Source organism: Thamnophis sirtalis, unplaced genomic scaffold, assembly GCF_051295495.1.
Source record: "Thamnophis sirtalis isolate CommonGarterSnake01/CBP01778 unplaced genomic scaffold, rThaSir2_p1.2 scaffold_4, whole genome shotgun sequence".
In the NCBI taxonomy this organism is placed as follows: Eukaryota; Metazoa; Chordata; class Lepidosauria; order Squamata; family Natricidae; genus Thamnophis; species Thamnophis sirtalis.
In genome coordinates, this window is record NW_028261384.1 from 47,258,003 (window position 1) to 47,279,918 (window position 21,916).

General features: G+C 39.6%; 1 protein-coding gene across 2 annotated transcripts in view; it reads left to right on the forward strand.

The window, feature by feature from the left end:
• Positions 1–19,771, forward strand: part of UBE2E1 (ubiquitin conjugating enzyme E2 E1) — a 53,949-nt gene extending 34,178 nt beyond the window's left edge. For both annotated transcript variants that reach the window (XM_014075904.2, XM_087712856.1), the window contains exons 4-6: positions 9,916–10,048; positions 17,171–17,318; positions 18,925–19,771. In XM_014075904.2, the coding sequence (XP_013931379.1) occupies positions 9,916–10,048; positions 17,171–17,318; positions 18,925–19,022 (379 nt within the window). In that variant the 3' untranslated portion in view covers positions 19,023–19,771. The remainder of the gene's footprint in view (positions 1–9,915; positions 10,049–17,170; positions 17,319–18,924) is intronic.
• The last annotated feature ends 2,145 nt before the right edge of the window (positions 19,772–21,916 follow it).

Below are 21,916 nucleotides of genomic sequence, written 5' to 3' on the forward strand. Positions count from 1 at the left end.
CCAGGCTCCCTTCTTAAGTTAGGAAGTAGCACTTAGCCTCCGGGATGCCGCAGAAGCCCAGGCCAGAGTGCTTTGTGGGGCTTGGTGGCAGGAAGACCCCTGGCACCATGACCTCCTCTCCTAATCCTGAGCCTCAATTGCCTCCAGTCTCCTTGGCCCCTGCTCCCACCACCAAACCCCCTGCTCAGCCTGCTCCTGAAGATACCCCCACTGAGCCCCCTTTCAGGAACCCCAGACCTAATGGGGGGGAATAGATAATCCATCCCCTCGGGAGGATGACATGGCCTCTCAAGTCCCTACAAAGAAGACCAGGGCCAAAACCAAGCACACTGAATGTTGCATATTCCAGGCCCAGAGGCCTGTTCACACCAGTCGCCCTCCTGACTTATCTTCGGATTCGGAGGATGACCTCTCCCCTGCGGCTTTCATTCTCCAGCCCGAGGATGCCAGGGGCACAGACAATTTGCCCGACAGTGGGGATAATTTGGATTGTGGCAGAAGCATTAGCCCTGATGAGGATCCTCTCTACCAGGAAGATATTTCTTCCCCCCTTGCCGCCACCGTTCTTACTCACCGGGCATGGCTGATATGATCTCTGAGGCCATCGAACGGGGCATAGCGGATGGTCTTAAACACAGGTCTTCTTACCATTCTACTTCTTGCAGGTCGACTTCTTCCTATAGCTCCAGGTGCAGGGATGGCAATCTCTCGGCTTCATCTTTCCACAAGCTACCCAGCACTTCCAGTCAACCATCGGTTTTCGGGGAAGAAGAATACCCTGCAAGAGATTCAGATCTCTCATAAGATGAGGGTCTTCCTCCTGACCCACCTCCTTTTGTCAGTTTATTTAAACCTGCTGTCTTTCGATCTCTCCTTTTTAAGGCCAAAAAGATCGCGGGCATCCCTTCATCCAAGACGACTCAGGGTACGGAGGCAGACAAGAATGACATCACTGATCCTCTCTTCATTCAGCCTATGGTTGAAAAGGAAGTGATTTCCTCACCCAGACTTTTCATAGATGTTGTCCAGAATCAGTGGGCATCACCAGGTACAGGTCCCCTCCCCAATACCTCGGACAAGGGCCGGTATAATGTCCCTCCTGAACTCGCCAAGGCTTTGGAGGTACCTTCTATTGACTTACCTATAATTGGCCTTTCCTCTCCTAATGCAGCCTCAGCAGCTCCTGAGGAAACTCTTCGACCTGAAAGAGGATACAAACAAACTCTGGTCAAGGGTGACCAGGCCTCAGCTTGGGCTGTTAGAGCCGGTGTCTCCACTTCTTTCTTTAGTTGCTCCGCTCTTTTATGGCTGAGACAATTTCAAGCTCGCCTTCCAGCCTGAGATTCTAGGGTTCGCAGGGTCATTAACAAAATTAAAGTGGCCCTAGAATACTCAGCAGATGCCTCCTTGGACGTGGCCCATTTTGAGTCCAAAGCTATTGCATCCTCCATCTCCACCCACCGGCTCCTTTGGCTGAAACAGTGGCAGGCAGAAGCATGTGCCAAGTGGAGGATTACCTCCTCTCTCTATTCTTCCTCCCTTCTTTTTGGTCCTCCATTAGAGCCCCTACTGGTAGAATACAAGGAGAAGCGGAAGGTTCTACAACCAGCCACAAAAAGAAGGAAGATCGGAACCAAGCCTTTTATCGCAGGCAGCCCTTTCGTGGCCAGGAGGGGGGTGCCTCAAACTCCCGTCCGCAACGGCATGCCCCTCCCAGACAGGCCCCCTCTTTCTCTAACAGATCTGGCAAAACAACCAGAGATTCCAGCCCAGAAAGCCTTTCAGAGACAATTCCAATCATCCCTTTAAGAGGCAGAAGTGACTGCCTGGAGGATCTCCCAATAGGGGGGCGTCTGGCGGCCTGCGTGGATCATTGGGACGACATCACCAATGATGCGTGGGTCAGGTCCACAATCAGATTCGGCCTTCTCCTGGACTTGCGCTCCAGCCCTCTGAACCACTTTGTCACATGCCTTATCTCCAGGGACCCTCAAAGAACGCCCCTAAGTAGAGCAGGCTGTTCATCATCTGCTCCAGATTCAGGCCATTCAACCTGTGCCTCCAGGCCAGGTGGGACGGGGTTTTTATTCTCATCTTTTTTATCATGCCAAAGTCTTTGAGGGGCTGGAGAGCAATCCTTGATCTCTAATTTTTAAATCAATTCATCAGATACAGGAGATTCAAAATGCACTCTCTCCTATCAATTTTGGAGAGTGTGCGCAGACACGATCTCCTAACATCAGTGAACCTCACAGAGGCTTATCTCCATATGCCCATTCACAGGTGACACAGACAGTTCCCCCACTTTGTCCATGAGGGCTGCCACTTCCAATATCGGGCCGGTCCCTTTGGGCTGTCAGCCCCGAGGGTTTTCACGAAACCTCTGCGGGCCAGGCCCATCCAGATCTTTTGTTACCTGGATGTTATCCTTTTGTTGTCCGGGTCATGCATCCAGGGCCGCCGGGATCTCCAAGACACCCTACAAGTGCTGTAGGAGATGGGGTTCTCCATCAATCGGGAGAAGAGTCATTTTGTTCCCACCTCTCGCCTGGTGCACCTGGAAGCCCTCATCGATTCCTCTCAGGGGAAGGTCTTCCTGTCTCAGGACCGCCAGAGCAGTCTCAGGGATTTAGCCAAGGAGGTGCGAAGGAGACAGTGGGTCCCTCTTCTCCAGCTGTCTCAACTGCTGGGGAAGATGGTCTCCTGCTTCTCCATTGTCCCTTGGGAACGGCTTCACAGCCGCTGCCTTTAGTAGTTTTTTCTGCCATTCCAGTAGACCAACAGCAGCTGTTTCTTAGTGAAGATCATCTTGACTCCAGAGGTTCTGCAATCTCTGGACTGGTGGATCTCCCCAGCCATAGCTCAGGACTCACTCTTCAGGGAACCTTCGCATCTTATAATTATGACAGACGCGAGTTTGACAGGTTGGGGAGCTCACCTGGAGGATCAGGCAGCTCAGGATCTCTGGTCCGATTCCGACCTGTCCCACAGTATGAATTGGCTAGAATTGAGGGCCATCCATCTGGCCCTCCTTCATTTCCAAACCTCTCTTCAAAACACACATGTGCTAATTCGGACAGACAATACTACGGCCAAGGCACATGTCAACCACCGAGGGGGGACGAGAGCGGTATCTCTCATGGAATCTGCCTTTTGTCTAGGAACCTGGGCAGAAGCCAACCTTCTGTCTCTCCATGCCAAACACATCTTGGGGTCTGACAACACCAGGGCAGACTGGTTGAGCCACACAACGATCGATCCAGCAGAGTGGAGCCTGGATTGTCGCATTTTCCACCAGCTGTCATCCAGGTATGGGACTCCAACTCTGGATCTCTTCGCAACAGCATCCAACAATCAGCTGCCCATGTCTTGCTACAAAACACCAGGGACGGACGCTCTACAGTGCAGGTGGCCTCATGGTCTCCTGAACCGTTTCCTCCCTTTCCCCTGATACAGAAGGTGATTTGGAAAATGCTAGAGGAGAAAGCCGAGCTCATTCTAATCACTCCCCATTGACCGCGTCAACCATGGTACGCAGACCTGGTTAATCTTTCCATGGAACCTCAGTGGCTTCTCCCAATGATACCATCCCTCCTTTATTCACCATCCCGACCTGTTCTGGCTCTGCCTAACCACTTGGAGGCTGAGCAGACAGTCTTGAAGGCAACTAGCCTTTCCGAGACAGTAATCCAAACTATTCAGGCTTCCCGCCGCCCAGCCACTAATAGGATCTATGAATCTATGTGGCAGACCTTCGTGGCTTGGAGCCTGTCGCAAAGGGAGGACCCTCTGAAAGATTCAGTTTCCCAACTATTGGAATTCTTGCACAGGGGCTTGATAAGGGACTCTCCCCAAACACCTTAATGGCGACAGGTGTCAGCTCTTTCCTCAGTCCTCTCACTTCACCGAGATGAGCCCCTCTCCTTGCACCCTCATGTCCGCAGGTTCCTTAAGGGGGCTTCTAATCTCTGTCCTCCTGTCATACACCGATTTCCCTCCTGGGATCTGACCAAAGTCCTTGACTTTCTCACTGACCCGCCCTTCAAACCTCTCAGGTTGGCCTCCTTGCATCACCTCAACTTAAAACTTCCTTTCTGGTGGCCATAACATCTGGCAGCTCTTTCCATCCAGGCTGACTTGTGTGTGTGTTCCACCCAGACCGTGTGGTCCTTCGCATCGACCTCATCTTTGTCCTGAAAGTGAATTCGGCATTTCATCACACTGGATCTCACTCTTCCAAATTTCTGTCCTGCTCCATCTCAGTCTGGAGCGCAAATGGCACAAACTAGACGTCAGGCGTGCTGTTAAGATCTACATCGCCAAGACAGCAGTCTTCAGACGGAGCGAAGCCCTCTTTGTATCTTCCCACCCTACCAACAAAGGGCTGAAAGCTTCTCCATCCATGATTGGCCGATGGATCAGGTCTACCATTGCACAGACTTACATAACGCATCATCTCCCACCTCCATCCAACATTATAGCTCATTCCATGCGCAGTGCGACTATGTCAGCGGCGTGGGCACAGCAGGCCTCAATGAAAGAGATCTGCAAGCCGGCTACCTGGTCTACTCCTAATTCATTGATACAACATTATAAGGTGGATTGGTATGCATCGGCGGATGCGGTCTTCAGACAGCGAGTCCTTCAACAAGTTCTTCCTTCTTCCAGCTTCTAGGCCAGTCTCATTCCCTCCCGAGGACATGCCAGCTTTGGTACATCCCATGCATGACTGCTGTCTCCACTAACTTCGGAGAATGGGGCATTGGTTCTTACCTGATACACCCCTTCTCTGGGCAGGTGGAGACAGCGGTCATCCCCACGCTTTGGGGTCCTGGCCTACTTTGCAAGGGAGTTCTGGGAGCATGTTGTGAAGTCACAGGACAGAAAGCGATTGTTCGCCGCACAGCAGTCTACTTATCTCCTTTGTCAAGAAAAGTGGGAGCATGCTCCTCAGAGACAATAACATCACTTTGGTAGACTCAGTTCTATTGGTTACTGACTGAGTTAACTCATGCATGACCGTTGTCTCCACCTGCCCAGAGAAGAAGCGTATCAGGTAAGAACCAACGCCACATTTCAATAACACTTAGGAATATAATTTTTAGAGAAAAAAATGAAAAATTGATGCGGAGAAACTTATGGTTAACTGCCTTTTTTTAAAACTATGAATCCCGGTTGACAATTCTAGCTAGCACATTCTAATTCTAAATTGCTTTTTGAGAATTCCATCATAGGAGAGCTTTCTTTTCTTTCTTTTTTTTCCTCCCGCCCCGGAAGCCCATAGGAGAGCTTTCTAATGCAACTTGAGGTAATAATAGTATTTTAGCAGTATAGTAATCCCTTTTAGATAATTCCTTAGACTCAGAGCTGAGGATGTTCAATAGAGCTATTTCTCTGTCAATTTACAGGTTAGCTGTCGTATTGTCTGTATGAACAGATCATGTAAATCAAATAGCATTACAAAATTTCCAAAACATCATTGAGTGAAGATTTTAATAAATATGTATATAGCCCATGTGCTGACTGAAATAATTTGTATTCCGTGGAGTAAAAATCTTCTTAAATTACTCATATTCCAAGGTTAATTTCATTGAAATTTTGATAATATACTTTTGCAGGATTTTTTTTTTGCAAGCATATTAACTAATATGCTTGTTGTCCCAACTTTATTCATAACATTTGCTACGGTTACCCTTTCTCTTTCCCATTCCCACTTTCATTACTTAATTTTTCCTAAGTAAATTTTGGATTTAGTTGGTGTCCAGATGAAGTTTTATATATTAGCTTATTACATAATGAAATGTAACTATAAATAATTTTAATGTTAATTGGCTTTTGTCTTTTTGTTGCAATTCTCCATTGGATTGATGGCAGAGTCCAGGATGGGTTACTCTTGTCTACTAGCTCTGTTGACTAAGTTGAAATTCTGAAGAGACAGCTCCCTGGTAATGGTCCCCAGTCTTTCAACTCAGTCTCAGCTCTTAGGACATTTCTTTTGCACAGCTCAGGATACTTAGGAAAGAGTTGGTTCTTGTTTTATCGGATTATTTCATGGTTATTCTTATATATTTGGAGGGCATAGGCAGCAAATAGGCAGGAAACAGCTTGAAGTCAAACTCGAGCCGCAGATGGCTTTAAAGCTGAACTAGGCTATCGGGGGACAAGGATTTGTGTCCCAGCCACTACCTATCTTGTACGGTCTTGAGAATGTACAAGAGGCAGAGTATTGAGAACCCACTGGACCAATCCCAGTCGGTCTCACAGCTAGCTTCAACCAGCAGCAAGAGTTATCTCAAGAAAGGCTAAGCAGGGTATAGGTGGAATTTAAAAGCCGCTGGGGCTCCTTACCCTCGCTGATTCGACTGTTAATATTTCCTGCCTTGACTAGCAGTGAGCTTTACCTCAGTAGTTGCCAAGGCCTTGCTGGAGGGAAGCTGGGTGACAGCACAACTAGTTCCACAGGTCTGCCGACCAGAGACTTGGAAATAGACCAGTAGTTTTACTTACAAAAAAAAACATTTCTGGGACTTTTGGAGAGGGAGTTGCTGGGCCTTGGGGCTGCTAGGCTCTCTATATCACCATAGCAGCAGTGAGCCGCTTAAGACTGCCAGTCATGACTGCAGGAGTTATGCTACAATATCAACTGGCTAAAGCTCAGGGCAGCCTGCCTGGCCCTCAGGGCATTCCAGCAGGAGATATCGGGACACCATGTCCTCCTCCTGATGGACAACATGGCTACAAAGGCCCACATCAATCAGCAGGGGGAGACTCGGTCGAAGTCCCTCATGATAGAAGCAGAGACATTGTGCTGGTGGGCAGAGACACACTTGTTATTGATACGGATAGAGCACATTGCAGGAGTATCCAATGTGCAGGCAGACTGGTTGAGCAGGGCATCTGTATCCCAGTCTGTTCGCAGAACTAGCAGAATGGTTCAGCAACCCAATTCTGGATCTCTTCGCCTCTCCAGCAAACTCTTACCTTCCTAGGTTCTTCTCCAGCAAACTCTCACCTCCCAAGGTTCCCAGTACCTGGAGCAGAGGGAGTAGCCGTGCTACAATGCCCATGGCCCAGGGGTCTACTGTATGCCTCCCCTCCTCCGCTGCCCCTGATCCCGGCTGTAATCTGGAAGGTGTTGGTGGAGAAGGTGGAGGTTTTGAAGGTAGCCCAGATGCCCGTGGTTCACTGATCTGGTTGGCCTGTTGATCGCTCGACCATGGACAATTCCCACGGAGAGTGTCTCTCTCAGCCATCATCCTCCTGGAGTTCCAGTGGTTACACTTGACCATTTGGCGGTTCAGCAGAACCTGCTGAAAGAAGAGAAACTCTCTATTAGGGTCATAAGAATGATTCAGGCGGCCTTCTACCACCCACATTTACAATGCGACTTAGAAACTTTTTAGTAATTGGTGTGTTAAGGGCAATTTAGACCCCATCTTGGCCTTGGTGGAATTCTTGCAGGAATGCCTAGCAATTCTCCACAAACACCCTACAACGTCAGGTCGCTGCCCTGGCTTCAGTTTTGAGGGTGAGGGGTTTCAGTTCCCTTGCTCACCATCCCAGGCTTCAAGCCTTCCTCAGGGGCACATTCAATTTGAAACCCCAAAGTTACACCGCTACCCCACCTGGAACTTGCCTAAGGTGTTATAGGCCTTGCCACGGTACCATTTGAACCCTTAAGGGAGGCCAGCCTACGTATCTGCTCGTGTAAGGTGGCCTTCCTGGTGGCCATCATGTCCGCCAGATGGGTATCAGATTTGGTGGCATTATCAGTGAGAAAGTATCTCTGTGTGTTTCATAGGAACATGGTGGTCCTGTGGGTGGACCCTGCCTTCATGCCAAAGGTTAACTCCTTGTTTCACTGAGCACAGGAGTTGATCTTTCCAGACTTTTGTCCTCGGCCTCAGCATACTTTGGAATGTCAGTGGCATAAATTGGATATAAGAAGGGCCCTCCGCATTTACATCTCCAGGACTGCTTCTTTCAGAAAGACCGAGGTCCTTTCAGCATCAACTCTGGGCCACAGGGTGACGCCTTCCACGGTGGATTGTTAGCTGCCAGAGCATATGAGATCCAGACTCTCCCAGTGCCCCGAGGGATCACGGCCAATTCTACTAGGAGTGTGGCCACTACAGCGGCCTGGGCTATGCAGGCTTCTGTGGAAGAGATTTGTCAGATGACGATATGGATATCTCTGGTGTCATTTATCCACCATTACAGACTGGACCCATACTCATCAGCAAAGGCAGCATTCGGCAGGCGTGTTCTGCAGCGAGTGCATGAGGAGGCCGGGACTTCAGACCAGAACAGATTCTGCCGGTAGGACTGCCAAGACTTTGGTATGTCCCATCCTTGACTCTCCCGTTGATCCAATGGAGAAGGGGTGTTGGTCTTACTTGAGACACCCTTTCTCATAGCGCTCAACGGGAGAGTCCAGATCCACCGGGTTGACTGTCTGATCCAGTACTGGGAAAGAAGAAGTATGGACTGGAGCCAGAGTACAGGATTTGCTTCGTCTTCATTGTTCGACTGAGGACCATTACCAGGGAGGCATGTCTTCAGAATTTCAACTCAGTCAACAGAGCTAGTAGACAAGAGTAACCAATCCTGGACTCTTCCATCGATCGCTATGAGAAAGGGCGTCTCAGGTAAGATCAGTGCCCCTTCTGTGCCCATCTGGGAAAAAATGCATACTGCATCTTTTATAACCTAATTCTGAGAAAAATTTTAACTGCCAATTATGGCCTAAGAATCTAAAGTAGTAATTTTGCATCTTATTTCAATACACTAGCAAGCAAGGCTTCTTTTTCTAGTGTGATGTGTACATACTTCAAGTAAAGTTGCTGAGACAAATTGTCCTCTTGGAAATACCATACTATGTTCCAATTTTGAAGAGGTTTCTTTCCTCTCCCTGCCTCCCCGCAATTAATATTGATGTATTTTTTCCTCTTGAGTCAACCAGATCTTTTTTCTTGTAGCTTCATATATAAATGTAATTATTTACAGTTTCATGATTCATTTGAAAATATCATGTTCTATTTCTGTTGACTTTCACTGATCAAGTTTAGAATATAATAGAACAGAAAATGCATTAGCAAACCTTTATATAGGAGCAAAGGATTAATGCTGAACATGGCCCCCAAATGTTATTCTTTTTATTATTATTTTAATGGAATGAGTATTTTTTATTTTGTTATATTTATTTTGTTCACTGTCCAGAGTTACACTGACAGTTATATAAATGTTATAAATACTTAAACTCTGCCTGAAGAGTTTGCTCTGCCTGCCTTTTCATTTTTATCTTCCTTCACCACATTTTTCTGAAATAGGTATACAGGTACCATGCAGAACCAAACACTGTAGTAAATTCACAGTAACCATTCATTTGTTTCTTGATGTCAGAGCACGTTTCTGTTATTTGAAATCTGTCATATAGTGAAAAATAGTTATAAACAAATGGTTTCTAAGTCAAAGCTAAACATTCTGAAAAGGTAATAGAAACATATAGGGAAGTAGTATAAAAAACAAGAAAATATTTCTGGAATAACATTTGTATGGGGTTTACTATTGCAAAAGCTATATAAGCAAGGAAGCAAGGGAAATTAGATGATTGCAATTTCCTCATTAACCTGCACTTTTTAAAAAAATCTATTTTAATCTTTTCCCTAAATTGTTTTTTCTCTGCCTTGCTTTAACGTGCATTGGGAAGATCAGTATTACTATTTTTTCCCTTCAGATTACCACAGATGGCAGTTTTCTGTGAGACATAATCAATATACACTGCTAGTTGTTGGTCTCAGTCTTACAGTGTTAATTTTATAATGAATATATTTACAGGAATTGAGTTACTTTTCATAAATATTGAAGTCTTATTAAAGTTAACTAGTATCAATTTTTGTCCTGTTTAATTTACAGTGCTGGCCCAAAAGGTGATAATATCTATGAATGGAGATCAACAATTTTAGGACCTCCAGGTTCAGTGTACGAGGGTGGCGTTTTCTTCCTCGACATTACATTTACACCAGAATATCCCTTCAAGCCTCCAAAGGTAAGAAATGCACCACATGGTCTCATTAGCTTCTAATGCATAACTGTACGCATTAACATTTTATATACTATTTAGTATAATTTAATTCCCTTTATTATTTAATATTTTTTCCTTTTTGCAAATATAGCTTTTTAATTAATGGGTAAGTACTACAGGAATGACTGAAGCATATATTATGATGATTGTGCAATACGTTGCACTTGCAGAAATCTCTATCTGAAGTAGTTAAGGATAGCCATTAAGATCATCATAGAATCATAAATTGGAAGGGATCTTGGAGATCTTCTGGTGCAATCCTGATAACATGCCAGACAAAGGACTGTCCAATCTTTGCTTGAAAATGTCCAATAAAATATACAGCATCCAGGAGACAGACTGTCCCTTTGCTTAATAGCTAGCTGTCATACCCAGGAAATCCATCTGTATTTTGAATTTGGATTCTGAATGGATATGATAGATTGGGTGGCCAGTTGTTATCAATATAAATATACCTGTGAGTGTTCAGCATTGCTATACTTTAAATCATAGATTTATAAAACAATTTATATAAGGTTTTTTTAAATAAAGGCATATCCGTGGTTTTTATATAAATTGTTTTTTGTAAATATTGTCAAAATTATGGATTTTGTTGGCTTTTAGATTGCAACCATCCATAGGTTTAACTTTTCAAAAACATATATGGTTTTTCATCTGTTAAGATCTACAAGGCAGTTTATTAAAAAAAAGAAAAGAAATTAAATCACATAAAAGCATAATAGAACACCTAAGACTCAACAGTAATATCCCACCCAATAATCTAGACAGAATAAAGGGGCAGCAGATTGCTTGTTTTTTAATAAAGGTTACCTGATTTATTAGAGCTTAAACTACTTTCTGAATCTTATTAATGAGATAATTAAGAATATGTTCCTAAAAAGGAGCTTCACAATGAGATGCTAAAATCTTATCTAAATAAGCAGCAGATTCTTTTGTATGGGGAAATGATGTACTGAATGCCCATGACATTGAAAAGATTAGAAGATATGAAAATGGAGCATCTGTCATTGATTATGATTATCACCATTTAGCTATTACGTCACTCGGTCAATTCAATCTTTATTAGTCATAGACCAACATAGAGTGGCTTTCCCTAAAACCAACTTGCTTCTCTACAAGTTTGTTCTCTTGTTCCTGTCAGTTCTGGAATTTCCATTATAGATGTTTTGTATAGAGTTTGCTGATTGTATTGAGGAGACTGAAACCTATTACTTCAGACAAAATAAGGTTCAACCAAAAAAGAATTCTTGGGAGAGCACAACATTAACATATTTGAGATACTTGGATATCTAAGGATATCAGGTAATACAAAAGTTATTCTTTTCCTAAGCTAGAAAGCCCACTAAATTTGTACCAAATACTTCATTTTTCTTCTATTCCTGTCTTATAGAAATATCATTTTTATTTTGGGCCATTTTGTATACTAATTCATAGAGTTTTAGAGATTTCTAAAATTTCAAAAGTTTTGTCAAATGAAGATCCATTTGAAACAGACAAGAACTGTTGATATATTTTTTTACAAAATCTTAATATCTCTAAGAGATGGAGCAGGTAAAGTGAAACCACTCAGATAACGAATATTATGAAAGTTAACATTAATTACATAGAATAAAGAAGTAGAATATCCAATTTCGGCAGAATTTTTTTTAAGTCCATGTTTTTAAAAAAAATGTAATATTTCTATAAATTTAGTTTTAATGAGAAGCTTAAGGATTCAATTAATCTCATACTAACTAGTACATGTGAATTTTTTGATAAGTTATTTTTTTCTTCCTTTCCATTGTTCAATTAGTGTAGCATATGCAAGGTTTTTTATTGTATTCATTTTTATGGATGATATTGCTCTTGTAGATGTTAGTATTTTGCTGAAACTAAAAACATTTCTGTTAGTATGATGATTCTGAAATTTGTTACTTTGTCTATAATGTTATAGGGGTTTTCTTCCAAGTATCAAATTCTTGAAGACACCATCTTCATAGAAAATAGGTTTCTTCCAGAATCCTTTTACCTGAAATTTTTAAGAGAATCAGATAATATTACTGAATTAATTCCCCTTTTAGAACCACCTCCCGGGTTCCTAAAGGAGACTTTCTCAATTTCTTATTCATAAGACATGCATGAATTAGAAAAAAAAGACTAATTAATTTGTCATTAATAATACAGGAATGCCCAGCTAGTTAGAATGTGCATCTCTCTCCACTTCTAAACATACAATTATACAAAGTACATCTCCTTATTTTAAAGTTACAGTCATTATGCCTGTAATGTCATTATTTTTAAGCCTGGGATAATAATGTTTGTTATCATTGGGCCCTAACCTTTTACTTTTCAGAAAGGCCCTCAAAATGATTTTATTTCAAAGCTTTGGTCATTAGAGTATTTTGGTGCATATCAACTTCATGGTTTTGTTTCTAATTGAAAACATAGGAACAAATATAGAAATATTTATTTTGTATTGGCTTGTCTATGTATACTGTCTGATGTTATGTAGATAAAGACAGTTTATTGGGAATAAATAATATTTAACCTAATATTAGTAGTTGGGCTTTGTTTTGTTTTAAAATTAAGCATGGGATTGACATTTGTACTCTTTTTTTCACTATAACAAAATTATTTAAGTCTTCTTCATTTCTGGATGTCAGATCGATATGACCACATAACTGAGATTATTGATACCTGTCCAGCTATTTTAATTCAAATTTCCTATAGTCCAATATTTTTCATAATATGTTCTGCATATAAGTTAAATAAATACAGTAACAGTATACAACCATGGCACTCTACATTCCCAACCCTAAACTATTTAGGTGTGCCATTTTTTATTCTATTCTTTTCTATTCTTCGACATCATCCAAGTTCTTCAATAGGCAGATGAGTATCTGCTTTTAAATGCTGTTCACAATTTGTTGTTTTCTATTCAATCTATTTTTGCTTTATTGATTATTGAATGGCTTTTTGAATGTCCTTTTAGAATTATGTTGCTTTTTCATCTAATGTTAGTGATGTCATCTTAAGTATCTTTGCAGTATTTGAAGCCTGGAGCCTCAAGATGTGCACTATTTCTTGCACTAGAAAAAGGAGAGTGGACATTTTCTCCAATTCTGTTTTCTACTGCACTAGCCATTGCCATTTATTAGAGCTGTGGAAAACAAGGGGAAGAGAATCCAGCAAATTATTATCTCCCCATTTTCTTTTCCCAGGCTTACCTCCCAGGAGTTATTCTGGATACAATCAATTATTCAAAATGAATAATTGTTTTTACTAAATCAGACTTAAAATACTCCAACTTCTTAAGTTATTGTTTTCAGTATATTTTAATCTTACCATAATATTCAAGGAGGCTATTCACTTGGAATAAGATGCTAATGAACATCTTAGCTGTCACCCTCATAAACATAAAAGTGTGGATAGATATGTTACAAAGATTCCAAATTAATTATTTTAAATGTGTGCCCTCTGCTAGCAAATTAAAGCTTTCTAATACAGAGTTTAGAAATCATGATAATACTCCATATTGCTGTAAAATGTTGCTTAGAAGAGATCCATATAGGTAGGTTACTCTTTCAGAAGCTTTTGTCTCATAATTCTCCTAGTTCCTGAAGAATTTATTTTAGACTTTACCTATTTTTAACCATTAAAAAACCATACAGCTATAAAAATTATTAACTGAAGAAAGTATTAGATATATTTATTCTAAATTAGTATTTGGTATTGACAACATACCTTTCTTTCAAGCTAAATTATCAAATATTATAAAGAGAAAAATAATCTACCAACTACGTGAAACTCTTGGAAATTCAGGGAAATATTGTAGATGACTCAGATAACTACAGATACCACGCCCCTACCCTCAACTGTATAGGGAAAGTCAAGTTGTGCTAACACAGTGCGAGGAGGAGGATAGGCAAGTTTGAGGAGTTGTATAATAAATCATAAACATTCTTGCCTAATGTCTCCTCCTGTCATTCACAAATATTTTTGTACTCATCATTAAGTAGCATAGACATAGGTACATTGTATTCTGACAAAAAGGAGAATGTTATCACAGAAAATATTTTCCTCTTTCTTAATGAATCCCATATCTCTTTTTCTCTCTTCCTTTTATGTTTTTATTTAAATATTTGAATCAATATCATACTATCCTGTTTGTCTACTAGTCTTCAAATTATGCAAATTAATTTGAGAATGGAATTAGAATGCTATGTATCACTCTTTTTACTCTATCAAATCAAATGCTGCCATTTGTGTTCTCCCTCTATTTTTATAGATGTTTGCCTGTGGGCCCTTTCCAAGTATAACAGTCATCATGTTTAGAACAATCATCAATAAAAGAAATGCATTTGTTTTGCACGTTCAACAATGGCTGGTATTTAGATACTGACAGCTTATTGCCAGAGTTTTAGCTACACTTATAGAGAGTAAAATTGTCTTGTTCATATAGTTCTTCCAAACTAGTTTTGAATGGCCAAAATGCTATCTCGGCAGAGAAACTTGTATCATATAATCCCAAAAGTACAATTCAAAGTTCATCAATAGTATGTTCTTCAACAACATGGAAACCTGTGTAGTGTATCCATCCTTGCTCCACTTGATTTCTCAGCAGCTTTTGATAACATCAATCATGAATTGTGTCTTGCTGGAACAGCTTAGATTGGCAATGGAGAGTCATAGTATTGTCCTGCTTTTCTTCCAGTCAGTGTTGATGAAGAGTGAGAGATCAAACACTTGACTCTTGCATTGTGAGTCCCTCAAGAGTTGGTGCTTTCTCTACTCCTCTTTAACATCTACATGAAACTGTTGGATGAGAACATCCATCACAATGGGATACGATATCATCAATATGCTAATGATATTGAATTATACATCTCTGGCCATGGTGATGCTGCTATCGCCCTTTCTCACTTCATTAAGCCTGTTAAGGTCTGGATGGGAAGCAACAGATTAAAACTGAACCCTGACAAGACAGAGTGCTTTTGGATTTGGAGCCTCTTGGTTCTTGAAGAATTACCATTTTTGGTTGTGGATGGAGTTGCACTCCCCCAGGCAGATCTGATCCGGAGTTTCTCCTGGACTCACAACTCTTGCTCAAGAAGCAGGTAACAGTCATGACCAGAAGGGCCTTTGCATATTGTGTGCCATTCCTGGACCATTGGGCCTTTCTCATAATCATCCATACCCTCTTCATCTCCCATTTGGATTATTGTATTGCACTCTACAGGGGGCTGTCCTTGAAGAGCAACTGAAAGCTATAGTTAACTCAAAATGCAGCAGGATGCATGCTTTTTTGCAAGTCAAAATTTGCATGTCATATTTTCAGGAGCTGCGCTGGTTGCCAATTTGCTTCTGGATGCAATTCAAGGTGCTGGTTATCACTTTTAAAGTTTGAGTGCAGGATATTTGATGAACTGCAACAGGACATGTTGTGGGTTCCAACTATCAAGGAAGTACATTTGTGGCACCCCGAAAAAGGGCCTTCTCTGTGGTACCTCCCTCATTTTGGAACATCATTAGTCCAGAGATATGATTGGCCTCCACCTTGTTTATTTTCTGCAAGGCCTAGAAAGCATAGTTTTGTCAGTGCTTGGGGACTCTATTTGGAGCCAATCAAATAGATTGTCTGATTCTGTTGTTATCACGATAGAATTGAGAAGGGGGTTTCATTGTGAATTTTAAACTGGATTTTTAATGTTGTATCTTGCCCAGTGTTACAAATCAAAAGTAAATGGGTGACAACATGTCAATAACTGACCTGCTCTTTCTTTACAAGGAAGGCTGATAGTGGCATGTTTTAATTGCATTTCAAATCCTTAAGATTTTTTCACAGTGGTTTGTGAGTATAAAGAGTTCGTTGAATTTCTATAGTTGTCCACTGATCACAAACAGGCACATATACAATTTAATGATGAGAAAAAAAACATCATCTTTCATCCTGCATAACTTTTCCTACTTTCTTTGCTCTTGTTTCCCAATCCCACCCCTTCCCACTCTGGGTATGTGCTGAATACATTAAAGTCAGTGCAACATTTTTCATAAGAACCAATACCTATGCACCCTGTAGAATATTTGGGCTAAAATGGTTTGACAATTGGTCCCTAGAGAAAGAAATGTGTTAAATTGATAGCAAATCTAAAGCACTGTGCATCGGAAATGCAACAAGAGGTGTTCTCTTAATCAGTACTTATAGAAAACATTACTAATTTCTGCCTTAATAAAGTATCTATTTTTAGAAAGCAGATGTTGCCTAAGTATCCTGCCTAAAATGGTGAAGAAAATTAGCAATTCTTTAATACTGCAATAAATTGTCACCCTTTAAAGCCGTGTAATTCCCATGTAATGCAAACAATAGACACAAGATGGCAGTGGTTCAGCATAAATTAAAATGCTCAGAATTTGTTTTTTCCCCTTGTATGATGGCTAGTTGAAAAGGAGGTATTAATAATTTTTTAAAATAAAATTTAGAAAGTAAGAAATTAAAGCCTAAAATATAATTACATTATTTGCTGTAATATTCAGATTCATGAACTGGGAAATATCCAAAGTAAGTTTGTACAAATTAAATCAGTCTCAATTGAGGAAAATTGAAGAATAGTCCTGGGAGCTACAAAAGGTAACCTGGTAAAATATATGAAGACTTCTGACCACTAGAAAGTGAGATTTTGCATCATTTATATGAAATCCAAAAACATTTATTGAATTAATGTAGAAATAAAGTTAATGTTAATCCCTTTTCAATGAAAATCAGATGCAGGAAAATTGAATTTTAATGATATTGACTAATTTAACATCTGAGGATTTTTCAACATTATTGTAAACCTAAGAAAAGCTTCAATTGATGAAATTAGCAGGTAGGGTTTAGTCATTTGGAATTAAGAGAAAAAAATATTCGGGAAAATCTAGCAGAATGAGAAATAATAGAAAGTTGTCTGATGCTAGATTAGTAATTTATCAAAAATTGGAAACTGTCTATAAATGAGTTTAGACAAATTCAGTATTTTATTCAGATGGCTTAGGGCCTATCTGAAAAAATGAGGATAAACACAATTTCCTTATTTTTTTTTAAAAAAAAACTCTTCTCATATACCGTAGGTTACCTTTCGAACAAGAATCTATCATTGCAACATCAATAGTCAAGGAGTGATCTGTCTGGACATATTAAAGGACAACTGGAGTCCAGCATTAACTATTTCTAAAGTTCTTCTTTCAATTTGCTCACTTCTCACAGACTGCAATCCTGGTAAGTTGGGTCAAAATGAGCAATGGGGAACAGAGAATAGGATCTATCCAGAGATTGAAGGTTGGCCCCACTTCCTGTTTATCCATAGGGTTATAATAAAGCCAGGGGGAATTTTCATGTTGATTTCTGATAACTAACACAGGAATATCTTCTGCAGGAAGAGTGGTTCCCCTCTAGCATTACATTCTTTTGGGTATTTAAGAATGTATTGATCAGGAGGGGCAACAGACCTTTTCTAGCACCAAGCAACTCATTTTTTTGTATAAAATGGAAATATTTCCTTTTAACTAGTAGTGAAATATTGACAGATACATTTCTGCACTATAGTTGCTTTCCATAGATTGCTTTTTCATCACTGCAAAAGTCATTAACTGGCTGGCCTTCTTTTCCTTGTCCAGTCTTATGCAGTATTAGGCTATTGTTAACCCACAAGTTTTCCTGCACTGTTCTAGCTGCTTCTTGCTAAGAGCCCATCTCCAAAACACAATATACAAGGAAAATCCAATCAACTGTGTCTAAAAGCTATGCAAGCAGTCCTTGCTTAATCAGGGTAATTTGAACTGGCAGCTCAATAATTGTAAAGTGTGTCATATGATCATGCAAACCTAATAATGGCAGTTGTTGCAGTCCCAGTTGCCATTGTTAGGTAAATCACACACAATTGCAGCATGTGATCATTGCCATTTGCAACCTTCTGCCAACTTCCTCATCGGTTTTCCTTGTCAGAAGCTAGCAATGAATATGGCAAATGGCAATCATGTGACTGTAGGATGCTCTGACTGTCACAATTGCAAGCTGGCTACCAAGCAACCTAAATCATGATCACATGAACACAAGAATGCTGTAGCAGCTACTACTATGAGGAGTAATCGTAAGTCTTCTTATTCATCTATATCATAACTTCGAGTGGTCCCTAAACAAGAATTATCTGTTCTGTCTTAAAGAATAGCAAATTAAATTAATTAAAACCTCAAACAGAATTGTTATTGGTTAGAATATCATGTACATTACATCGCATTGACATAACTTACAAAAACTTTTAAAAACCTACAATTTTTTTCAAAATCCACTGATGGAAAAGTGAACCTATCATTTCCACAAAATTAATAAGGTGGAATATTCCCATTTATGGTGTTTAGTAGCTGAAGAATTACTGGCTTTGATTGCTTTGTGAAAGTCGTCATCATCTCCAGGAGGGCTTGCTGTTGTGAGACATATTTTAAGGGATTGATAGAAATGTACAATATCTATGGAAGCACCAGTTGTCCAACAAAACCCATTATTATAGTAGGTCTTTGATGTGCAGAGATGCAGTGTTGTTAACAATTGCCAAGTTTCAGCAAGCATGGCTATGGTTAAAAAAGCACTGTGAAGTCTAAAAATATAAAGGTTGGGTTTTCCACTTTATCAACATCCAGAGGACCACAAGTTCCCTTTCTCAGTCTTGGCTTGAATGGAAAATGTACAATAATTCTAAAATTATAAAGCCACACAAGTATTTTTCATTAAAGCAATGTTCGAAGAGCTCTCATCATATCTGATCTATTACATGTATTTTCTCTTCCCCTAGCATCAATAATTAGCTGGAATTTGTTTTATTTTGCAGCTGATCCCCTTGTTGGAAGTATTGCAACTCAGTATATGACTAACAGAGCAGAGCACGACAGAATGGCCAGACAGTGGACCAAGAGATATGCAACATAAACTGGATTTTTGTCAGACCCGCGTGTTAAATCATCTGTGACAGAGCAAGCTGCTTATGATTTTGAAGGGGTGGGACAGGGAAGGGGAGAAACTGAAAAAGAGTAGGGTATTTCTATAAAAGAATTTATTCAGTCTTTTATTTCCTGAGATTTTGTTGTTGTTACTTAAGGTATCTTGCTACAGTAGACAGCTAGAATGGGAATAGCATATTTTAAGACTCTCACTAGTTCAGCAATAGTAGCTCTGCTATAGCACCAAGAAGAATGTAAACTAATCTGACAATTGGATGAGGGTAGGCAAAGATGTTTGGTTGTGATAGATTTAAAAAAAACAGCTTAATTTATTGGCATCTCTGTAAAATTTCTTGCAAGAAGGCTTGCAACTTGATTTTCTTTTAGTTTTTATTTGTAAAAAATATTGCAAATATTTTTCCCTAGGGAAGGTGGGAGATTTTCATATTTAACACATCTTTTACAAGACTACCCTTTCATTAACTTCAAATATAGGGGTAAGGCTAGATTGTTGTCTCCCCTAGCATAGGGAGAATAGTTCAGAGATTCATTTTTCTATGCCGAGTTACCTTTATGAGAATGAAGGTTTTAACTGAACTTGGGAACAACCTGTAGTGAAATACCTTAAGCTGTTTAATTGTAAGGCGTGGAATAGGAGTCACTCAGTGGATTGGTTGTATGTTGTGGACTATCCAAGTCTGCATTTGTTACTGTGCTAATAAAAATATGTACAAACTCCCTACTGATATACCTTCTATTTGGAATGCATCTATGTTGGCTGCATGTAACACAATGGTCCCCAACTTTTTTGGCTTTAGGGATTGGTTTTGGAAGAAAATTGTCATCCAAAGGATGGGGTGGGAGGGTTCGCATGTGCAACCTAGAACCCATGTATGTGCAGAAGTAGTTCGCTCACTCTCCCATTTCTTGCATGTCCTAGTTCAGTACTGCTCCACAATCTGGGGGTTGGGGACCCCTGATATAAGACAATACAATATATTCCTGATAAAAGAATCATACAAAAAACAAGAAATAGGTTATAAAACAAAAACTTACATGAGAAGAATTTAAGAGATTATGAAATTAAATCCTGGGTCAGAAGGCAAACTTACATATCTTTCCAACAATCTGTTAATTTTTTTGCAGATGACTTATCAAAAGATTGGATCTTCTCCTTGGAGTTTCCCTAGCCATTTAACATTAGATCAATTCATTTGTGGTTTCAGGTCATTGTTGCTTGACATATTTGGAAGGGGAAGGGGAAGCTTTTCCTTTTTCTTGACATTCGTTTATACTAAACTGCTAATCTATTTAATCTCTATTAAAAAGTTCCTTTTCTCTTTTATTAGCACCCAAAATATCTGAAGTGAACATAGTTCAATTTAGCTTTCAATCAATAGTAATTGAAGCACAATTCACTAGTGGCCCAAAATAGTTATATAAAATTCACATGTTAATTGTGCTTGTTATGATGCTATAAAAACTGTCATTCTGCAAAATGCACTGAAGGACAGCTTATGAGTGCAATATATAAACAAATAGAGCCATTTAAATGTGCAATATAAATAGAATGGAGTCAAAATCTGTATTTCAATCTGTAATTTTAACAGCTAGATATTTCACCGATTCTATTTTTGTTACATTCTAAGAAGGTGCATTTAAATTCTAAAAATGTCCTTAAAATATATCATTAGGCTTTAAAATATTTTATTCCTAGATGAAAAGAAAACTTTGATCAATTTCTCTACTGTACATTTTCAGAAATTTCAGTCCAACAATTACTTACCTACTTTCTAACTGATTTTTGCATCCTTCAGCATTATAATGAAAATTGTGAAAATGCAAATCTAACCAGATTCCATTTAGAAGTGGGTGAGAACGTCTATTATATTGTGATGGTATAAGACACCATAACAATCCTAGAATAGACTTTTAAATTCTCCAATCTAACAGTCTTGATTTATTGGGGACTACAGTTCCTAAAACGTCCAGCCATATCCAGCATTAGTCATATTAGGAATTCTGAAGAAATTTTGATCTAGGTTTGTGATTAGTTGCTCAAATCATCTTTATGTCATGAAGAATATAGCTATGAGGAAAAGTATATGTAGGTATGCTATTTCTTTTTCTAAGAAAGTTCAATGTACCTATTTTCATATTTTTGTAAGATCTTTCCACTTCCCTAGATATAAATCCTGTATTTATTTGCTCTTATGTCAGCATATTATTTTTAAGGCACTTATTGCATGGCAACAATGAGCACAGTTGAAGAGAGTAGGTTGCTTAAACCTAAAAGTGGATGGAGCAATCCTTTCCCCTAATAATACTCTTTTTTTCCCCTGTACAGATTTAATAAATTACTACAGGCTGATTTCACCCAATGTTAAGCCATAAACAATAGTTTATGGAATAAATAGATCAAACAACACGCTAAGCCAGAATCAAATACTCTAACATAGTCTTACATTTTTCAATCACAATAACTTTTAAGATTTACATATACTGGGAAATTTCAGAAATTACAAATCCACACTTCTTAAAGTTGCTGAGTTGAGAAACATAGCCTTTCAAATTAACCAAGTTACTTTTTTTTTTCAGGAGGCTGTTGTCACTGCACTGAGACAAAAAATAATGGGCTTTTGAAATTGGGGAATGGTGTCCAAATTTTCTCCATTCATATATGAAGTTATTATAAATTATTTTTTCTTTCTTTGGCCCAATTTTTAGCAATAGAGACCATTGTTTTACCCTAATTAAGATGAATGGTTGCTTGATGATAATCAATAGAAATAACACTGGTTCATCCAAAAGCATCAGTGCTAATACTATTATATTATACACTTTATAATAAAGGTAGTGAAGGTCAAATGCTTACACTGCACC